Source organism: Pseudonaja textilis, chromosome 14, assembly GCF_049901715.1.
Source record: "Pseudonaja textilis isolate UNSWEBS1 chromosome 14, rPseTex1.2, whole genome shotgun sequence".
Taxonomy (NCBI): domain Eukaryota; kingdom Metazoa; phylum Chordata; class Lepidosauria; order Squamata; family Elapidae; genus Pseudonaja; species Pseudonaja textilis.
In genome coordinates this window covers 13,378,635-13,397,735 of record NC_142003.1, presented here as the reverse complement: position 1 = coordinate 13,397,735, position 19,101 = coordinate 13,378,635, and the positions used below count along the sequence as shown (strand labels likewise).

The window sequence follows — 19,101 nt, the reverse complement described above, 5'->3', positions numbered from 1 at the left end:
AGGAAAATCCATCCGGTTCAGTTCCAAGCTGAGAGGAAGACGCTGGAAATAAAATGGAGGCCGACTGGAAAGGAGGTCCATTGATTGAGGAGCAGAACCACCAGGGGCAGCTGACCAGAGGGCTGAATGAGTGGATGGATCTTCATGGTTTCTGTCGCTTTGGGGTTTGGGCCATATGGGCTTTGTGTCCTGAAAGGGGGTTGGGAAATTCTTATTGTGGCCAATGGCTATGTCCTGTGTCAGGTTTTTGGGTGAGGGGCTGCTTGCTCTAATCTTGCCCTCTGCTTTTGTTAGCTGTCAAACTTTGCTGAAAGGGGTCTTGAAATATCCTGTCTTGAATGGACTTTGCTTTGCTTATGAATGGAGCCATCTAGACAATTGATTTCCTCTTTCAATAAACTCTTTATCTCCTTAAGTGATGGCATCTGCTGTGGGCTAATTAAGAAAGATTGGGGGCTGCTTTCTGCCTCTAAAACTGTTTCTCCATTTCTTCTTTTGGGAAATATAATATTCTGCCTTTTTTAATATTTCCCAAAATATTTTTTTTGCGGGGGGCTTCCACAGGCGGCTGGAGGGACAATGACTTTGTCTTGGGGTCTCTCGGGACCCATCGGGTTCTGCCATCCGAGGATTCTTGTATCGGTTTCCGACGCAAAGGCTGCATCCGCATCCAAAACGGGGCGCAAGAGAGAAGAAGCCGCTCGGCGGGGCGAGCCCTCCCCCCTCCCCGCAGCGGGCTCTGAGCGGGCAGAAACTGCAACATTGTGGCCGACCTTGCAACAGTTGCGGCCGGCCGGCCGGCCGGCTTTACTCCGGGTCTTATGCACGCGCGTCGCTGCTGGCACCGGATTCACACGTGACGAGGTTCCCCGCCGAGGGAGGGGGGGGGACCGCCGCGAGGCCTGCCGGGAAGGAGCCCCCGCCCCCCCCGCGGCGCAGAGGGCGCATGCGCACAGGGTGAAGATGGCGGCGCGTGTGCTGCTCCGCGCCGCAGCCGGCCTCCGTGGCCAGCGCCGCCGCCTGCTCGTCCTCCCGCTGGGCGCGCCGGGGCCGGGAGTCAGGCGGGGCCTGGCGGGGGCGGCCTGGGCCGGGGTGCAGCAGCTGCCCGCTCCAGCCCGGCGGCGGCGGCCTCCTCCTCCTCCGTGGGTCCGGGGCTACTCGGACGCGCCGACGCTGACCTTGAAGAGCATCCACGACCAGGTGCTCTACGTGCTGAAGCTCTACGACAAGATCGACCCCGAGAAGGTGGGGAGGGGAAGGGGCGCCCGGGGGAGGGGAGGGGGAGGAACCGCCGGCCGGAGGAAGGGGGGTTGGGAGGGCAGAGGGCGCCGGGGGAGACGGGGGCGGGGGGAGAAGGTGGGGAGGGGGCGCCGGGGGAGGGGCACGGGTCTGGGGGAAGGGAGGCCGGGCCCCCCTCTGACCCGCCCGGTGGTCGCCCCTGCAGCTGACGGTGGAGGCGCACTTCATGAAGGACCTGGGCCTGGACAGCCTGGACCAAGTGGAGATCATCATGGCCATGGAAGACGAGTTCGGTAAGGCCTGCTGGGGAGGGAGGGGGCTCTGCTGCCCCCCCGCTTCGCCACCCCTACCCCCCTTTCCTCCTTTCCTGGCTGGGGAACCTTCCCCGGTCGCCTCCTGTGAGTCTCGGTCGAGCCGGCGAAGGTCAGGGCTGCGTCCGCTTCCCAGCAGCGCCTGGAGGGTCGATCGGGAGGCAGGATTTGGAGGCTCGCCCTGTTTGAATTTCAAAGGCAAAATCCAAACCTTTGTGGTCAGAGTACAACATGTGTACAATGAGGCTGGCTGGGCCTCCCTCTGTGCACCGCCTCCCCCACAACCCAAGTCATAGTGAAGACAGAAAACTCCTAACCCAGGGAATCCTCCTAACAAACACACAGTCCTCTTGCGCTGTGTGAACTTATTGCATGTCATGCCAGCCCCGCAAGTCATTCATACTATGTTGTTTTAAGGTTGTTTATTTTCCGTTCAGGAGTCTGACAGCCACAGGTAGAAACTGTTCTTCAGCCTGTTGGTGCAGCTGCCTATGCTTCTCTATCTCCTTCCCGATGGTAGGAGAATGAAGAAGGGCTGGCCAGGGTGTGAGTCATCCCTGAGGATTTTCCTCACTCTTCTAAGGCAGTGAGCCCTAGCAAGGTCATCTAGTGGTGTCAGGGGACAGCCCACGATGTTTTGTGCTGTGCTCACCACCCCCTGTAATGTCTTTCTATCCGCGGCTAGCTTCCCCCCTTGGGAATGGCCTGGGCAGCCCCCTGGTCTCTGCCCAGGAAGGGGCTTCCAAATGCCAACTGGCCAGGGCTTCAGACTTCCTCTGTGTCTGCCCTGCTCACCATTTTTCTCACTTTGATGATGGGACCAATTGCCCAGGTATAGAAAAACGGGGTGCATGCTGCATTCGGCTTTGTGCCAGAAGATCTGGGGTGTGCACGAGACACCCTGTTGCTTGGTGTGGGCGTCAGGCCCTGCCTCTCCTCTCCGCTCAAGAAAGTGAAGCACTTAGCGTTTCAAAAGGAAACTTTTATTGAGAGGAAAGTGATAGCAAGACAAAGAAAGCAGGATCTGAAGATTCCTGGCAATTCCATTAGGAGAAAGCAGTTAGAAACCTCCGTCGTTGAATAGGCCAAGCCACAGGTGCGAAGTAGTTTTGAGAATCGCAGGCTGAGAAGGTGGTGATAAGCTGTTCCCGGGTTCTGAGACAAAACCGATGGGCCTCCCCCCTTACGTTCCCAGGAAGGTAAATCGAAGTGCAGGATAGGTATTCACCAGGGAAAAGGTTATAAACTGAGGAATTCCTCCAGGCCCCCCCCTTCCCACCAGAATGGCAGTGCTGTGGGACCTGACTGGGTTTGGGCTTTTGAGTTCTACCGTTTTCTCCGGACCAAGAGACGGGCTGACCTCTCTCCCTGAGGCCATGGAATTGGCCTTACACCCTGCAGGGGGGTTGCTGGGCAGAGGGCTGGAGCCTTCAGGCCAAGATTGTGGTTTCTGGTCTCGGTGGCTGAAATGTTGGCACCTCTGAACTAAAGGAGCCAATTCTTTTCCAGGGTTTGAAATTCCAGACGCAGCAGCAGAGAAGCTGATGAGTCCTCAAGATATCATGGATTATATTGCCGATGTGCAAGACGTGTACGAATGAGCTTCTCAAGTGGAGTAAGTGGGCCTCATTTTGCGCTGGTCTTGTGCGGCAAAGTCTGCCAGAAGGGACTGAAACGGGGAGCAGGTCCCATCGTGGGAGCCTGATTTGTGGTGGGAGGGTGGATTTGGCCTGCATTTCAGTCTAGGGAGGCGGCTTGCTGGCTGGGGAGAGAGAGAATTTGGATTGGGAACAAAGCCGCTTGCTGGCCAGCCTCCTTGGACAGTGTGAGAGAAGGGATTCCTGCAGTGGCTGGAAGTTAGACTAGATGATCTCTAGCATCCTTTCCAAGTTTACATTTTATGATTCTGTGATGATATATTGGGAAATTTGGTGGGAAGGAGGGAGGCAGCAGCAGCAGCAGTAGGGGCAGGAAAGCGAAGAGGCTTGGACGGTTAAACCTAATTTTTCTTCTTGAACGCTTGGCAGCATATCAGAAAGATGAAAGCGAGCGCTTACACGAATCAATGTTTGATTGAAGCCTCTGTGTCCAGGGCATTTGTGGGGTGGATTGTGGCATGCTAGTATGAACTGCAGGAAATCAAATTGGAGATGGCGGAGAACTCCTGCAAAACGGCCGAAGCAGAGCTGCAGGCGGCCTGGCAGGGTGGACAGGCAACTGGCCCAGAGCGATTACAAGGCAGGCGTTTACCAGGGCAGAATAGGGGGGGATGTGCCTTTTGCAGGCAAAAATATCGTGTGTTGGATGAGGCTGAAAACATTCTTCTTGCTTTGGCTGATGATTGCTGGGATGGGGGTGCCTCCCTTCATCACGGCAGAATAGTGGGGGAGGAAGCAGCGTGTCCTGCCTTGGGACAGCGCAGCTTTTGCTGGCTTGCTTTTGTGTTCAAAAAGGCAACTTGATGATCACAGACAAATTATTTCTTTTAATTTCTGTAGCTGCTGTACACTGTACCAAGTGGTTATGGATAGAGAACAATTCTAAAACAAAACATTTAAAAACAGTATAGAAATGCATATAGTAGCTGGGAAAAGTATCATAACTGCAGGATAGCCAAGAAACTAAATTCTCTCTCTCTCTATATATATATATGGTATCCCAGGCTTGAGGCACATAGCCGGGTTTTTAAAACCTTATGAAAGGCCAACAGGGTTGGGCTCCTCCTGATCCCCGGAAGGAAGGAGAACGTTCCAGAGGGCAGGGGCTACAGCAGAGAAGGCATATCTCCTCCCCACCAGCCAACATTCCTTGGCTAATGGGACCCTTAGCTTCCCCATCCTGCTGGACTGAATTGGACAGGTAGAAAGGACTGGGATAAGAGATGGTCCCTCAGATAACCTGGGCCCAAAGCCACGGACACCTTTAAAGGTGACCATTTGGTTCCTTGGAAAAGCTTCCATGGCTTAATATATGGCCCTTGAATTGCACCCGGAAACACACTGGCAGCCAATGCAGCTTGTGAAGCAGTGGTTACGTGTGTTGAATAGCCAAAATCATTTACTATCCCTGCAGCTGCATTCGGTACCGGTTGAAGCTTCCAAATGCTCTTCGAGGGCAGCCCCATGTAGAGCCCATTGCAGTAACCCGGCCCGAAGGGCACAAGGGACTGAGCAGAGCCTCCCAGTCCAGGAACAGGTACAGCTGATGCACAACCTGAAGGTGTGCAAAGGCCCTCCTGGCCATGTCTGGCACCCTCCTCTTTTAGCAGGAGCTGTGAATCCAAGACGGCCCCACAATTGCACACTATCAATGTGCCTATCTGGGTCTACCTGGGCAGGGTTCAGTTAGCTGGTCATGCCTCCCCCAGGCGTTGAGCACCAGGCAATGATTCAGATGCATTGGGTTTGATTCCCTGGACCTCTTGTTGGGCGCCTTTGCTCTTCTGGATCAAAATGGGGGTGCAAGTGATCTTTCATTGCAAAATCCAATCTGAGTCTACTGGAATTTGTGCTTTGGGCTATTCTGTGAGCACCTATTCCAGTAGAGAGCTCCCCTGAAGACGGGCTCCAGCCCAAATCCGAAAGCTGGGAAGAGTAAATCTCTGCTCCTGTGACCGGCCCAGATTTGATCTTGCAATCCTAGGGCGTGTTTGTCTTCAAGTGTGATCTTTCCTTGCCTGGTGGAGCCAACAGGAACTGGCTGCTCCTGAGGGCGTTTTAATTCCTTCCAGGTGATCCTCTGCAAGCTAGATACTCTCTTCCTGCCTTGCTCTCAGGTATTCCCCGTTTTGTTGTTCCGAGAGCTGGACGAAGCGATCGAGATGGACAAGCCTGGCAAGCCACCCCCTTTGCGGTTTGGAATCACGGTGGCTCTCAGAAGTTTTGTTTATCATATTTAAAGTTGTAAATGTTGGCCTTCAGAATAAATATGAAAAATTCTTACGCCTTTTGTTTCACTATTGCTGTCTTTAAAATCTGTGTTTCTCGAGACTTTCCCTGTGCTTTGCACCACCCCTGCCTCACCATTCGTTATGTCTCCTGGGACGCAGGAGGTTCTGATTGCAGCTCATGGCTTTGCTGTCATAGATCTGTGGCCACACAAGAACCGCGGCTAGCGGGCAGCTGGTTGGTGTGTAGGTCCGCTCTTGCTGACTTCAACCAGGAGCGCCTGCCTCAGTTCTAGCTTCTTTCCATTGACTGTAGGAGGACCGCTCACTGCAGTGATGCAATCCTGAGCGCTAGGCGCACACTTATGTCCATTGGACAGTACGGCCTGTGTGCGCAATGCCATTTGGATGAGAAATACACTTCAACCAGGCTAGGGAAGCAATACCTGGCTCTCCTTTGCTTTACGCAGCTGTGTCCGTATGATGCGCTTACACCAATGGGTGACTTAGGAGACTGAGGCACAGAGTCACATGGGCTGGTTCATACAGTGCACAACCTGTGCAAGCAGCTTGTCTTGGCAGGCTCTTTGGGGCTTTGTAAAAACCATGGTCCTGCTTTCAGTGCATTTGGGCAAAAGAAGAGCACGATGCTTATTAAGTAACTGTGCTGCTTGAACCCAAACAAGTGGTGTAGGTGAGTGGAGGAGGGCTGCCCAGTTATTTCAGACTCCTCTAAAGCCAGGTAACTACTTGCAATCATCCATCAAAAGTCTGTAGAGATTCCCAGTCCTCCAGGTCCTGGTTGTCCCAAAGGAGGCAAGTGGGCTTCCTGGTTTTTCTTTGAAGATGTTTCGCTTCTCATCCAAGAAGCAGCTCTGACAGGAAGAAGCGTCTTAGATGAGAAGCAAACAGTCTTGCCTCCTGAAAAAAAGCACCTTTGGGACATCACCACCACCATAAACGGTTCTTGGCGGTTGGCAAGAAAGACAAGAAACAACAAGAAACCAGGCCCACTAATGAAATAGAATAAAACCAAACCGGACAATCAGCAAACCGAGGCCAAATCAAGGTCCAAAGGCTCTCCTCCGATAGAGGATGAGTGGGTGGCAGCCAGCCAGGGCTCCCCTGGGAAGCCATTCCAAAGAGCCACTGGGGACTAGAACCATGCCTCGGCCTCCTTAAAGGGGGGAGGGAGGTTGGGAAGATAGTGCTCCTGAGGAGAGTGCTGCCCACCCAAGGGAGGCTTCTGCAGCCCACCAAGGGGGCAAGTCACGCAGGGGTGCTTTCCATCAGGGGGATGATGGGTCCTTCTTTCCACCTGCGGTGCAGTTCGCATCATCCCATCCTCGGCCAGCAGTGAGTAGCGGGAATGAGGATTCTGTTTCAAAGGCGCCATCTTGTAGGATGCTGCCACCAAGCAGGGTGTATCGTGCACGGCTCCGCAGCGAAGGGCAGGGCAAGAGTTCCTGGACCTGCAAAGGAAGTTGCTGGCTTCTTGAATAAATTAGCCAATGCTAGTCCTGCAGAAATAATGTTTTGGTGGTTTTTTTTCTTTTAACTTCCACTGAGGACTTTTGAGAGATAGGTCTTGTCGGTGTTGGAAGCCACATTTTACTTGGAAGTTTCGAGGCTGCCACAATCAATGCCTCGGAATTTGGGAGTGGGGATTTCCTAGAGAGCTGGAAGACTAGACTCAACAACGTTCTTTCTCCGAGAGTCAAGGACAGTTGCTCTTGGGAGTGACTGGGCGGATGTCTCCAGTTGGGATGCTTGACTGGGCCATGGGATGGACTGATGGGTACAGAGAATGGACCTTTGGTTTCTCTTTTGGGAAGGGAAAACCCAGAACTCTCAAGATGGTTTTCCCAGATGTGCTGATATGACAACTCTAATAAAATGGAACTTTGAGGAATTGTTCATCTCAGTTTGGAGTTGGCTAGTTGGAACGCTGACGGGTCTTTTCAGTCCTACTGAGTCCATGCCCTCTTTTACAGCCCAACCCCCCAGAAGTCTTAACTGCCCCTTTGAGAAAATGGAGCTAGTGAAATCAAAACTAGGTGAACACAGACAATGGGTTCATACTGAAATACTTGCAGAATCATGCCTGGAAGGAACCAGGGGGAACTCCTCTGGCTCAGCCCTCTCCAACATTCGGGGAGCCATTTACAGCATCCGTGAGCCGGTCGGCCAGCCTACAATGCTTGGAAATGAAGCTGCCAAGATGAAAAACAGGCCCTGGATGTTGTCTCTGTTACGCAGGTGCTATGAGCTTTTCAGATCAGTTTTTCTGGAGGCCAATTCTAATTTCATGTCAAAATTACTGGAGGGTTAATTGTTAATTGTTCAGCATTTCAAAAGTTTGTAGGAAATACTCCTGTTGATGTCACGCAAGGTTGACTAACCTACATGAACACAGGAATTACCTACCTGGTTAAATAAATCAAGACTGAAAAAAAAAAGCCCTGTTGTTTTAGAGATGCAACGGGACAGAGCCGTCAGTACTCTGAGAACACTAAACTATTCTAGGGCCTCTGTGCTGTCTGCCCTTCAGGTAAATCTGATGCCTGCAGGTGGCAAAGCCTGCAAGTTCAGCCGGAGAGAAAATCAGACATCCAACACAACGGATAAGCAGCCCCCAAAGTCATGATTTATTAATATCTGGAGAAGCTTCATAATTTGAACACAACCCAAAATGTACATTTTACAATCACACACTATTTGTAAACAGTTAAAAAGCCACTGACCACTTTTGCATCTTCAGACACAACAGTTAGAATCAAGGCAATGAAATGAGAGCATCTTTCGGCACAGTTAAAAGGTTCTTTTTTTTTATCCTTGTTCAGTATTTCATTCTCTGACTAAACAAGCATCAGATAACACCATTTGTGGCAAAAAAAAAAAAAAAAGGAAGATGAGTTTTAACACTTCACAAGAAAAGTATTTGCAGGAACTTTTTAAACATTTAAAATTTATACAACAAAGTTCTGTAATTCCAAATCCTTGGCTACAGTCTGCATAGTTACTTCAGCTTTTAAGGTTAAACATGAAACAGCCACGAGAGCAGGAAGAGCATCAATGGCACGAGGGGGGAGAACGGGAAGGGGGAGCCGGGGGGCGCTTCATGAAAAGAGGGAACTACAGTTTACCAGCCAAGCCCCCCCTTCCCCCACACTATTAAAAAGACAGCATTGGAAAGCACAGAATGTCAAACTCCAGCGAATCGAAGCAATTTTTGGCAGAAGTCATTTTACCGAGCAAGTAATAATCAGTGCTAAAAGTTATTTTATTTTATTTTTTTCCTATAAGAAACTAGGAGGAGTTCTACTGGGGACCTTCGTTTTCCTGAGAGCCAGGCTCTTGGATCGGGAGGGAGAGGGCGTTTAGAAAAAAAGCGAATGGAACGTGGCCGCGCACGGCCCGAGATTCCCAGAGATCAAGAGGAAGCATCTTTTATCGTCCACATCTTTTTTTGTTTTTCTTAAAAAATAGTTAAGTGATGGAAGAGTAAACATTTGTTTCTTAAAAAAAAGAGAAAGGAAAAAACTTCTGTAAACAAGGCAGTGCCCCAACAGGAGCCCCCCCCCTCCCCACAAAAAATAAAAAATAAAAAAGACAAAACCCCCAAACGCCTCTTGAAAGTGCAGGGCGCCACCCGGGCGGTGCAGCCAGGCAGGCAGCTTCGGGAGCTGCCGAACGTCCGTCCGTCCGTCCGTCCGTTTCCACAGGAGCCGGCAGGTGCAACACGTTTTCCTCCGTCATCCTGGCAGGCTCTCCTCCCCGACTGTTTGGCACCACGGACGGCCAGGAGGTGCCGAGTGGCCGGGCAGGCAAGACACCCGCAGGGGCATCGGGGCTCGTCCTGACCCAAAACGGCCACCCCCGTGCCCGCCACAAAACATTGGCCCCGGAGAGGGGTGGGTGGGTGGGCTGCCACCGCTACCACTCAGACATGGGAGAGAAGGGAGAAGGACCAAGTCTGTGCAAAGCTTAAAAAGCTCAAACTCCAACGTTTTCAGCAAGTTGCCAAAAGGGGGCGGAGGGGGAGGGGGTGGAAATCAAGGAAAAGGAGAAAGTAAACTGATCTTATGTAGGAAACGGCTGAATTATGCAACGAACTACCTGGAAATGTAAATCTTTTCACTTTTCACATTATAATATTGGCCTGCATGATTCAAGTATTCAAACTGGTATGTTTTGGGCTAAAACAAAGGAACGAATGTGCACGACGTAACCATTTCCACAGTTGACCCTTAGGCTGTAGGTGGGGGGGGGGGCTGGGGGGATCCAAATTTAGTGCTGCTTTGAGGTCACAGTTCCCCCCCCCTCCCCTCCACTGAAAGCAGGTTACATGGACTCCCCGCCGGCCCCCAGATGGTCAACGGAGAGGAACGCATTGAGCGGGGAGGGGCTGCCGAGGCCCTGGGTGTCGCTGCTGCCCAGGGAGCCCCAGAGGCTGCTGGAATAGTTGGGGCTGCCCCACAGGGAGGTGCCGTGGAGGTCCCCCCCACTCGTCCCTGAAAGCCCGGGGCCGCTCCAGGGAGGGGCCAGGTCACTGCGGTTGGAGAACGCGTGGGGGCCGTCCATGCTCCACAGGCGGGTCTGGCTGGTGCCCAGAGATTGCCAGGCGGGGGTCGGGGTCAGAGACGGGCCTTGTGCAAAGAAGCGGCTAATCTCCTCTTCGCTGGCAAACTCAGCCAGAATTGTAGTGTTCCCGAGGACGCACCTGTTCACAAAGCCAGCAAGAGGCAGGTGAGATGGCAGCAGGCTGGCAAAAGCACAGAACCTCCCCCTGAAAGCCCAGGACCCCCCACCCCAGTCCCGCCCTGTGACTGCATCCTCCTCCTCCTCTTCTAAAGGCCCTCAAAAACCACAATTACAACTATTTACCCCCTTAGTTTGTACTACGGTACCCGCTCTGGGTAATCAAAGAAAAGGGCCCCTTCCAGAGGAGAATCCAGCCAATTAAGTGGCCAGTAAAACCAGGTCTATTAAGAGCAGGTCAGTTAGAAAGAAAAGGCTCCTTCAACCTCGGGGTCCTCGGCCCAAAACCCGCGTGCCTCCCCTCACACCCCGCCTGGCGGCTACTCACATGTGGAGGGATTTTTGTGCCTTCATCACCTCTTCCTTCGAGCTGTACCGGACTAAAGCGTTTCCATGGGGGAGGTTCAGGTGGAATGTGATCAGGGGCCCGTGCTGCATGCAGAGGGTCCGCAGGGTCGAGCCGTCAATCTGGGCACGGAGACAAGGGGGGGGACCCCTTGAGGTGATGCTGCCCGTCCTGGCCACAAGGGGGAGGGGGCTCAGGTCCCCCCGAAACACCTCCCCCCCAAAACGGGTAACCCACCTGAGGTGTGAGGTTCTTCAGGACGAGACAGTTGGTGATTCTCCCTGAGCTGCTATTCTCATTCCAACTGGAACCTGGAAGAGAAAACGCAGTATAAGGCCTCAGCCCTCCACAAACGCAGGGGATACGGGGGGCTCAGCCCCTGCCCCCTTTCATGCAGAGACCTGCAACTCTGAGCAAGGGTCCCACATGCCCTTTCACCCTTTTGCTCCAGTGGCTTCAGAGGAGCCTCCCCTTTCGGAGATTGGATCCATGTCCCTGACCTCGGCTGGGGAACCATTTACAAGGGTCACACACACACACACACACACTCTCACACAAAAACACACACTCACACAAACACACACACAGAGTAGGCTTCTCAAGAGAGCAGAGAGGCCCTTTCTCCCCCCAGCAAGGAACGAGCCTCGCTTAGGGGCCTTGGCCCACATCTCCAAGCAGGTGGGAAGCTCTCGGACAGGCAGCCAAGGAGGGGCCCGGCCGCTTTCCTCCTGCCCCAGGCGGGAAAGGGGTGCCCCTCCTTTGAGTACAGCCGTGCCCTGACACCAGCCAAGCGGGGCCAGGGGTGGAGCGCGGGGACGGGGCCCAGACTCTTACCAGGGGTGTATCTGGCATCCGAGTGGCTCCAGCCCCCCCCAAATCGCACAGTGTTGTCCCAGGTGGGCAGAGGCATCTTCTGCCCGGTCAGTCCAGGGGGCGGCCGGGATGGAGCCGTGATGCTCTTGGGGGGCAGAGGGACCTTCCACAGCTCGTGGGCCAGAGAGGTGTTGTTAACGGAAGCAGGAGACCAAGTGGATTTGGAGTCGCTGTTTCTGGCTGGAAGGAGGAAAACCACCGTGGAAACCCCAACGGCCCCGTGGGGGCTGCGAGGCTCAGCAGGGAAGGGGGGAGCAGGAATGTGGGGGCGCAGGGCCTCACCTGAAGAAGTGCTTTGTGCTGTACTGTTGAGGGAAACATTGTAGTTGGAGGCACGAATGGATGACCAGGCACTAGATGAAGGCAGCGTGGTGTTCAGAGCTGAGGATGACCCTGGGGAGGAAAAGGGGGGGGGGCATTCAGGGCAAGGCAGGCGGTGGCTCGGGCGTTAAGGGGGGGCTGGCTCCATCACAAACGCTGAGGGGAGAGAGCCAGGGGCGGAAGGCGCCTACCGAGCCCCAGCTGGTCACCAAGGATCTATTCGGGAGCCCTTCTCCCAGGCTGCCCAGCCTGCAGGAGATCCGGTCCCCTGAGCTGCGGATTCCGGCCTCTTGCTCTCCTCCTGAGGCCGCGCAGGAGGGCACAAGGAGCTTCCTGCCCTCCCCCAACCCCTCCCCGGCCCTCTGGTGGCAAATATGGCCAAGTGGGCGGAGGGCAGTGGCATCCCTCCCGCTGTCTCCTTGCCGTCTGCCGGGCGCTTCCTTCCTGGGGAGGCTTGGAAACCCAGCTGGCCAGGGAGGGAGGCAGGAGATGGGGGTGGGGGGGGCTGTATGTGTGTTGGGGCCGGAGCCCTGAAAACGCCTCCGCTCCCTCGACCGACCGACCGACCGACGGACCTACCGCTGTTCCTGTCCCTGAGGTGGTCAGCCTCCCGCACAGTGTTAATTGACAGGCTGTTTGTGACGCTGCCAGGAGTAACGTAAGGGTCAGTCTCTGGGTCGATGTTTGGGTAACCTTTCCACGGCTCACCAGGGCGAAATTCTAGGATTTCAAGAGGAAAGAAAATCTGAGCTTCCCCTCCCTGGGGAGGAGGAAGCCACCTCCCCCCCGCCCCCCAAAAAATGGCTGCTGACTCCTCAGGGACTCTGGGAACCCCAGTGACCTTAGGAGTCTGTCTCTCACACAGTTTGTCTGTTTCTTGCTCCAGCACGGATGAAATACAGGCAGTCCTCAATTTACACCAGTTCGTTTAGTGACCGTTCAAAAGTTACGTTGTTGCGAACAGCGACACGACCATTCCCCACGCTTACGGCCTTTGCAGCATCCCCATAACTACGTCATCATAATTCAGATGCTTGGCAACCGGTTCCTATTTATGCCCCGGGGGGGGGGTGTCACGTGAGGCCCTTTTGCGACCTTCTGACAAGCAGACTCGATAGGGGAAGCCGGATTCACTTAACAACCAGGCTGCTAACTTTTATCACCTGCAGGGGCTCACTTAACACATGGGGTAGGGAAGGCCTTAAAATGGAGCAAAACTCACTTAACAAAGGTCTTGCTTAACAACAGAAACTGTGGGCTCAATTGTGGCCATAGGTTGAGGACGACCTGTGACTCAATTTCTTAATAAAAGGGCCAGGACAAATTCAATTTCCTGTTTTGGGAAGTAACAATGCCCCAAGATCCCACAACGCTCCTTAACACAGACTAAAGCGGGGGTCTCCAACTGTGGCCACTTTAAGCCTGGCGGACGTCAACTCCCGGAAGCTGGCTGGGGAATTCTGGGAGTTGAAGTCCGCCAGGCTTCAAGTGGCCACGGTTGGAGACCCCTGGCCTAAAGGCCATTATCAGGCACGCTGGGATGTGTAACTTCAGTTTTCCTCCAGCCATGGAGAGCCGAGAGCTTCCTGGGCAGCAGCCGGGCTCCAGCCTGACCACTGAAGGAGGGGCCTCGTGAGATGCCCCCCCCCCACAAGCTAGTTTGTCCCACGGCATCCGCCTGGCAGAGCGAGCCCAAAGCCTGGCCTGGAGGGGGCTCTCTGGGGTGCTCCTTGTCTGCTCCTGGGGGCAAGATCCAAGACAGATAGAAGGCCAGGTTGACCCCTCCAGCACGGCCAGAGTCTTATCTTTTGTCGGGACTCACCTGGTGGCCAGTTGACACTGCTTGAACCGTTTGGCGATTTGGCACGTGGCCAGCCATCCCCCACAGATCCGGGTGGGCTGGCTGGTGAGTTACTACTGCTCATGAAGTCGTAAGGAACAAAGGACGACGTCTCCTCCATTCTAAAGCCACTGGAAATAGCACCTGGAAAGGCAAGGGAGAGATCCAATCTTTTCCCCCCAGAACATCATCTTGAGGAGTTGACAACTGACCTCACGTAGCCTTCTCGTTATGGCCGATTTCTAGCTCCCGATCAGCCTCAACCAGCAGCATCCCAGAGAAGGACGGAGTCCGACAAGATCCGGTTACTTATTTGTGTTTGCTATTTATGTGGGTGTCATGCCCCTGTCGGAATCTGACTCGGAGGGGGAGGCCGAGCAGCTGACAGGGAGCGGGAGTGTGGCTTCGTTGGCTGTGGAAGAAACTGGGGAAGGGCAAAGTCCGGCTGGGCAGAGCAGGGGAGAGGGAGAGCAAGGGAGAGGGGGTTCAGAGGAAGACCCAGGCCCACCCCGTCTTCATCCTTGGACATGCAGGGAGGAACGGAGAAGGGAACAACATTGGTTGTGTGGCTTACGGGGGAAGAAAGGGCCCTGATTCCCTTCATTAGCCACAGCTGGGAACACAGTGTTTAAAAAGGGAGTTTGCTCACAACTTGTTGGAAGAAAATCGTGAGTTATCTGTTATTGTCGAGGCTTATCTGGGTTCCTGGCGTCTTCTCAACGGTGTTTTGTTGGCCTTTGAGGTCTACAATTCCTTATCCTGTCCTGTCCAGTTAATTAGTGCAGTGTGGTTTGGTTGGATTTTTATTTACAGTTTATATGTACTTTATTTTCGGACTGAATTTCCTCCACTGAAAGACTGTTCTTCAGAGAGTTTTTTCTCCAGCCGAAGGTAACTGGACTGGGGGCAAAGTTGGAGGTATTAAGGGGGCTTTTCTTACTTATGTGACTGTGTTGCCTTTGTGCCACACCCCTTTGGGTCATCACAGTGGGTTGTGTGCCCCTGCAAAGCTCCATCTGGCACCTTCCAAAAATTACAGCACTGTTGGAGCAAGACCTACCCCACTTTTTTGTGTATGTGGCCACCCATCTCACCACTGTGCCTCTGGACAGGTCACAATAATTAAAACAACAAGGGAAACTGTAAAAAAAAAATAGGTACCCTAAAATCATGATTAAAAACTCAGTTAAAGCATAATCAGCAGGCAACTATCAATCGTGTGTCCATTTAATATCGCCGCTGCCATCCACGGGTAGATGTCTTATCTGGAAGAGGGTCTGGCCACCATAAGCTGATCTGATGGAAACCACACAGACCCTCCTTTTGTCCTTGTGTTTACACAAAGAGAGTACCAGCCTAGCCTCACCAGGTTCCTTCCAACTCTGTTATTCTGTGGCTATTCGGTTATTCCATCGGAGCAGCTTTTCTAGATCTTGTTTTCCCCCCAAATAAGACTGGGTCTTATTTTCTTTTGGGCACTAGGGCTTATAAGCACTAGGGCTTATTTTCAGGTGGTGTCTCTTTTCCCATGCTCACTTCTGCTTGCTTGCTTGCAGTGGGGCAGGAGGCCGAGCGACACGTGGATGCCATGGCCACAAGATCAGGCGGGGGGGAGGGTGCAGCTGCTCCACGAGCCCCCCACCAGCTTAACTCAGGGCCCCCACAGCCAGGCCATCCATGCCAACCCTTGCCTCGTGTCACAGCCGCGCCACCAGCACAGCACTCGGTCTCCTGCTCCATTGCGGCTGCGAATGATCGGTAGAAGTGGGCCAGCAGCCATGTGGGCTGTTGCTGCACGTAGATGGCTGGTGTTGCTGCCGCAAGGGAATCGCCTGGATGGCCTGGCTGTGGGGGCCCTGAGATGAGCCGAAATGAAATTCTGATATGGAGATACTCTCTTCATACACTTCAAAACTGATAATACAACACAAGAGCTCCCCCAAGAGCTTGTTCCGCGCATTCTCGCTTAAATTTACCATTTTTGCTGGCATTCTGATCCAGAGATGTGTTGGCGGAAATACTGTCCACAGTTGTCCACTTTCTCAGCCGGGACTGCGGCTCCTTAATACTGCCCATATCCATATTTACATTCAAGTTTGCGTTCATTCCTGCATCGAGATAATTGGTGAGACTCAGAGCATCCCTCTTGTCACAGAATATCCAGCACGAGGGACTGGGTGCCACTAGAGCTGCCCCAGACTGGGAAGCAAAGCAAAAGGGACACACTCACACCCCAGGACTGCGCCAGGGAAGAGGAGGAGGGGCGAGGAGGAGGCCACTTTTCCTAGGAAACTTGCCAAGTTCGCTTTTCTAAGGTGACTTTCATCCTTAACTTCCTCCCCAAAGCACTGAGGCCTCCACTGCCTCATACAGAGGTCTCCAACCACGACCACTTGTGGAGGGACTTGGAGTCCACAAGTCTTAAAGTTGCCAAGTTTGAGGATCCCTGGCCAAATAGAGTCTTGCTCAGTCAGGAGTTTGTTCCCAGTTTCTCCTTTCTACTCAATCGGGTCCTGGCATCTTTCCTCCAGATGGGACAGGAAAGCCAGGACTGGAGCTTGGAAGTAAAAAAAAAAAAGGCTTGGAAGAGGAGAATTAGATCAGAATTTGCGAATTCTGAGGTCTGGTCCCCTGTGGGCAGTTACTGGCCTTTAGGAGCTGAGAACGTCTGCAGATACGAGGAGGGCAGTTTTCAGAAAGCTACAAGGATCCTCCAAGTTAAGGGTGGGATTTGGGTCCAATCCTAAGAATCCAACGTTCCCCATTCCAGCACCTATCAAGAGCTTAACCTTCATCCCACAATGTCTAGTCACCAATCTGTAATTGTATGGAGAGTCCAAGGCCAGGGCCATTCTGGAGAAGCAGCAAAAAAAAAACCCTTAGAAATAAGCATTCAGACTTATGCACTGCTTCGCGGTGCTTTTACAGCCCTCTCTGAGCGGTTTTCAGAGTCAGCCTCTTGCCCCCAATAATTTTGGGTCCTCCTTTTACCCACCTTGGAAGGAAGGAAGGCTGAGTCAACCTTGAGCCTGATGAGATTCGAACTGCCAAATTGCAGGCAGCCTGCAGAAGGAGCCTGCAGTACTGCACTCTAACCGCTGCGCCACCCCAGAAAAGCAGCAAAATAAAAAAGCAACAGGGCTCTTGGCTCTTCTTCTTCTTGTGTTGCCCTTCCCCTCCCCAGGGCAGAGTTCCCCAACCTTTCCGGCTTTGTGGACTGACTGGGGGAGGAGGAAGGGTCCCGTGTTGGCAGGTGTGCCTGAGGCTCCATTTGCACGAGCGACCTTCAAGCCTGCCTGCCACTCACACAAAATGAGTGCACCCGCACACTCTCCTCCCTTTCTGTGGCCCAGTTGCAAACACCTCAGGGCCCGCTGGGTGTTGGGGACCCCCGCCCTGGGGCCAAGAGATCACCAGCAGGCTCCATTCTTAAGGGCAAGGCTAAAATTCGTGGCCTTGCAGTTTCTGGGCAGGGGCCTTTAACCACTACACCCAAATGCCTTTCGTCATGTGGGTAATCTGGTGCTATCTGGGACTGCAAAGGAGGACCCTGGTACCTCGGCAGGACTGTGTCGGATGTCAAACATCCCCCCAGTCTGCGTTGGGACTACTTCAAAAACATTCTATCCAAGTCCCAGAAAACTAATCCAGCAGCAGCTCTTTCCCCACAAGAACACCCCTGCAACTCAGAAGTAGAATAGATCTCAAAGATTCGTTAGAAGATCATTTCTTCCCCATCCTGACAGGTTTTGGATGTTGGATGTTTATTGACCTCGGAAAGCCTTCCTCCAGCTGGATAATCTTGGCTTATAGAGCACGGAAAGTGGCTTAGCTGGGCAGCCGATGGTCCAACGTAACTCCAGGAGAGCCGAGTAAAAACCACTCACCTATAGGGAAGTTGCTGAATGCGTTGATTTGGGATGGCCCTTTCTGCAAGTCTTGGTTAGCGTGGGGAACAACATTCTCCAGGAAAGACTTGATGGCGGTCTGATGGAACTGCTGTTGTGACGGAACAGGCACCGGCTGCTTCATGAGCAGACTCGGATCCAGCTGACAGGAGGGTGGCATCATTTGCTGCTGCATATTAAGAGGGCGGCTCTTCCGACGCAGAGAGAGGAACAAAGGATTAGCGGCGCTGGGATAAATATACTCCCAGAGCAGAATTATTATCAACTTCATAATTACTGTTGATTATTAACTTAGCTAGAGCTAAGCCAACAAAAGCGTTTTTTGTTCAGTCAGAAGACGACGGCTAGGAATTCCAAACCACCTGGGGTCACTTCTAACCATTTCGCAGATGCTGAACAAAACTATAGATTGTTTGTCTTGCACATTCCATTTGCTGTTAACAAGAACACAGAATAATCCAATGACCGAGTTGGAAGGGATCTTGGGAGGTCTTCTAGTCCACCACCACCACCCCCCACTCCAGCAGGAAATCCTACACCATCTCAGACAAACGGCTGTCCGCTCTCTTCCCGTTCAAAGCTCTGGGAAGGAGGAAAGGGACAGAGCAGGACACGGGTGTCCCTTCAACGGTGCGGCATCCAGAGAGCAAGGCGCCTGGTTCCATGGGGAGGCGTCTCTGGGCCTCCAACTCACCCCTGGGCTAAGGCATTTCCAACGGCCACCCAGACTCTTTAAGCCAGCGGTGTCCAACCTTGGCAACTTTAAGACTTGTGGACTTCAACTCCCAGAATTCCTCAGCCAGCTTTGCTTTGCTTTGCTTTGCTGGCTGAGGAATTCTGGGAGTTGAAGTCTGCAAGTCTTAAAGTTGCCAAGGTTGGACACCCAGACTCTTTAGGCCACCTCACTCCGAGGATAAAAGCTTTGCTCACCTGCTGCTGCTGCTGCTGCTCCTGGCGGCCACTGGCAGGCGTGTTCCTCTGACCCTGCATTTTCCTCTGCTGGGCCAGCAATCGCTAAGGTTGCAAAAGAGGTCAGCGTGAGGACACCTGCTCATTCAGAACCCTAATCCCATGGGTGGGGAGAAGACGGGCGGGCGTCCTCTTACCTGTAACTGGGAGAGTTGGTTCAACTGGGAAAGTTGGTTCAACATGGCTACTTGTTGTGGGCCAAAGAGTGAGCTGAGGCCCCCGGTGTTTGGTGCATACTTCAGCAATGATACTGGAACCTAAAGGGCGAAAAGGGCAGGCTGTGGAGCAGCGGGCGAGGGACAAAGCATCGGACGCTTTGAAGTTGTTGAATCTCTTTGGGACAGAATGTTTTAGAGCAAATGAACTTGAGGCACGTGGGAATACAGCTGCAGGTATGCTGTTGCAGATCTGTGTCTTTTGCTTTGGTTTCTCACCCTTCTCCACAGAGGACTTTGAAGAATCCCCCAAATGCCTATCTAGTCTCCCCTTAAAGGCATCGAAAGCTGAATGGCTTTCGCTGTTAGGGGGGCTTTTCTATCAAGTGAAATCCGCCTTCTGGGAGTGGACATTTATTAGTCTGTCTCCTGCGCTCCTGGGTGGGAGAGAACACACTTCATTTTATTAGCCACTTGAAAAGTTCTACAGGT

At 53.0% G+C, this 19,101-nt stretch overlaps 2 protein-coding genes across 3 annotated transcripts in view; one reads left to right on the top strand and one right to left on the bottom strand.

Annotated features, from left to right (window-relative positions):
* The first annotated feature begins 931 nt into the window (after positions 1–931).
* On the top strand, positions 932–5,491 carry NDUFAB1 (NADH:ubiquinone oxidoreductase subunit AB1). Of its 2 annotated transcripts, none has more exons than XM_026704065.2 (4): positions 932–1,245; positions 1,445–1,532; positions 3,060–3,165; positions 5,326–5,491. In XM_026704065.2, the coding sequence occupies exons 1-3, from the start codon at positions 964–966 to the stop codon at positions 3,149–3,151; spliced, it is 462 nt and encodes a 153-aa protein (XP_026559850.1). In that variant the 5' UTR covers positions 932–963; the 3' UTR covers positions 3,152–3,165; positions 5,326–5,491. The 2 variants fall into 2 exon arrangements, with proteins under 2 accessions (XP_026559850.1, XP_026559851.1); XM_026704066.2 differs by having other exon boundaries at positions 935–1,245; positions 5,281–5,491.
* Positions 5,492–8,061: 2,570 nt separating this feature from the next.
* Positions 8,062–19,101, bottom strand: part of TNRC6A (trinucleotide repeat containing adaptor 6A) — a 48,960-nt gene continuing 37,920 nt past the window's right edge. Inside the window, 11 exon segments of the mRNA XM_026704061.2 lie at positions 8,062–10,159; positions 10,526–10,665; positions 10,781–10,854; positions 11,378–11,596; positions 11,699–11,809; positions 12,317–12,457; positions 13,560–13,721; positions 15,554–15,685; positions 17,465–17,675; positions 18,416–18,499; positions 18,592–18,711. Of these exon segments, the coding sequence (XP_026559846.2) occupies positions 9,781–10,159; positions 10,526–10,665; positions 10,781–10,854; positions 11,378–11,596; positions 11,699–11,809; positions 12,317–12,457; positions 13,560–13,721; positions 15,554–15,685; positions 17,465–17,675; positions 18,416–18,499; positions 18,592–18,711 (1,773 nt within the window). The 3' untranslated portion in view covers positions 8,062–9,780.

Coding starts and splice junctions, on each gene's coding strand:
- NDUFAB1 (XM_026704065.2), top strand. CDS start 964: ATGGCGGCGCGTGTGCTGCTCCGCGCCGCAGCCGGCCTCCGTGGCCAG. Junction 1,246..1,444: donor ACAAGATCGACCCCGAGAAG/GTGGGGAGGGGA, acceptor TCGCCCCTGCAG/CTGACGGTGGAGGCGCACTT. Junction 1,533..3,059: donor GGCCATGGAAGACGAGTTCG/GTAAGGCCTGCT, acceptor ATTCTTTTCCAG/GGTTTGAAATTCCAGACGCA.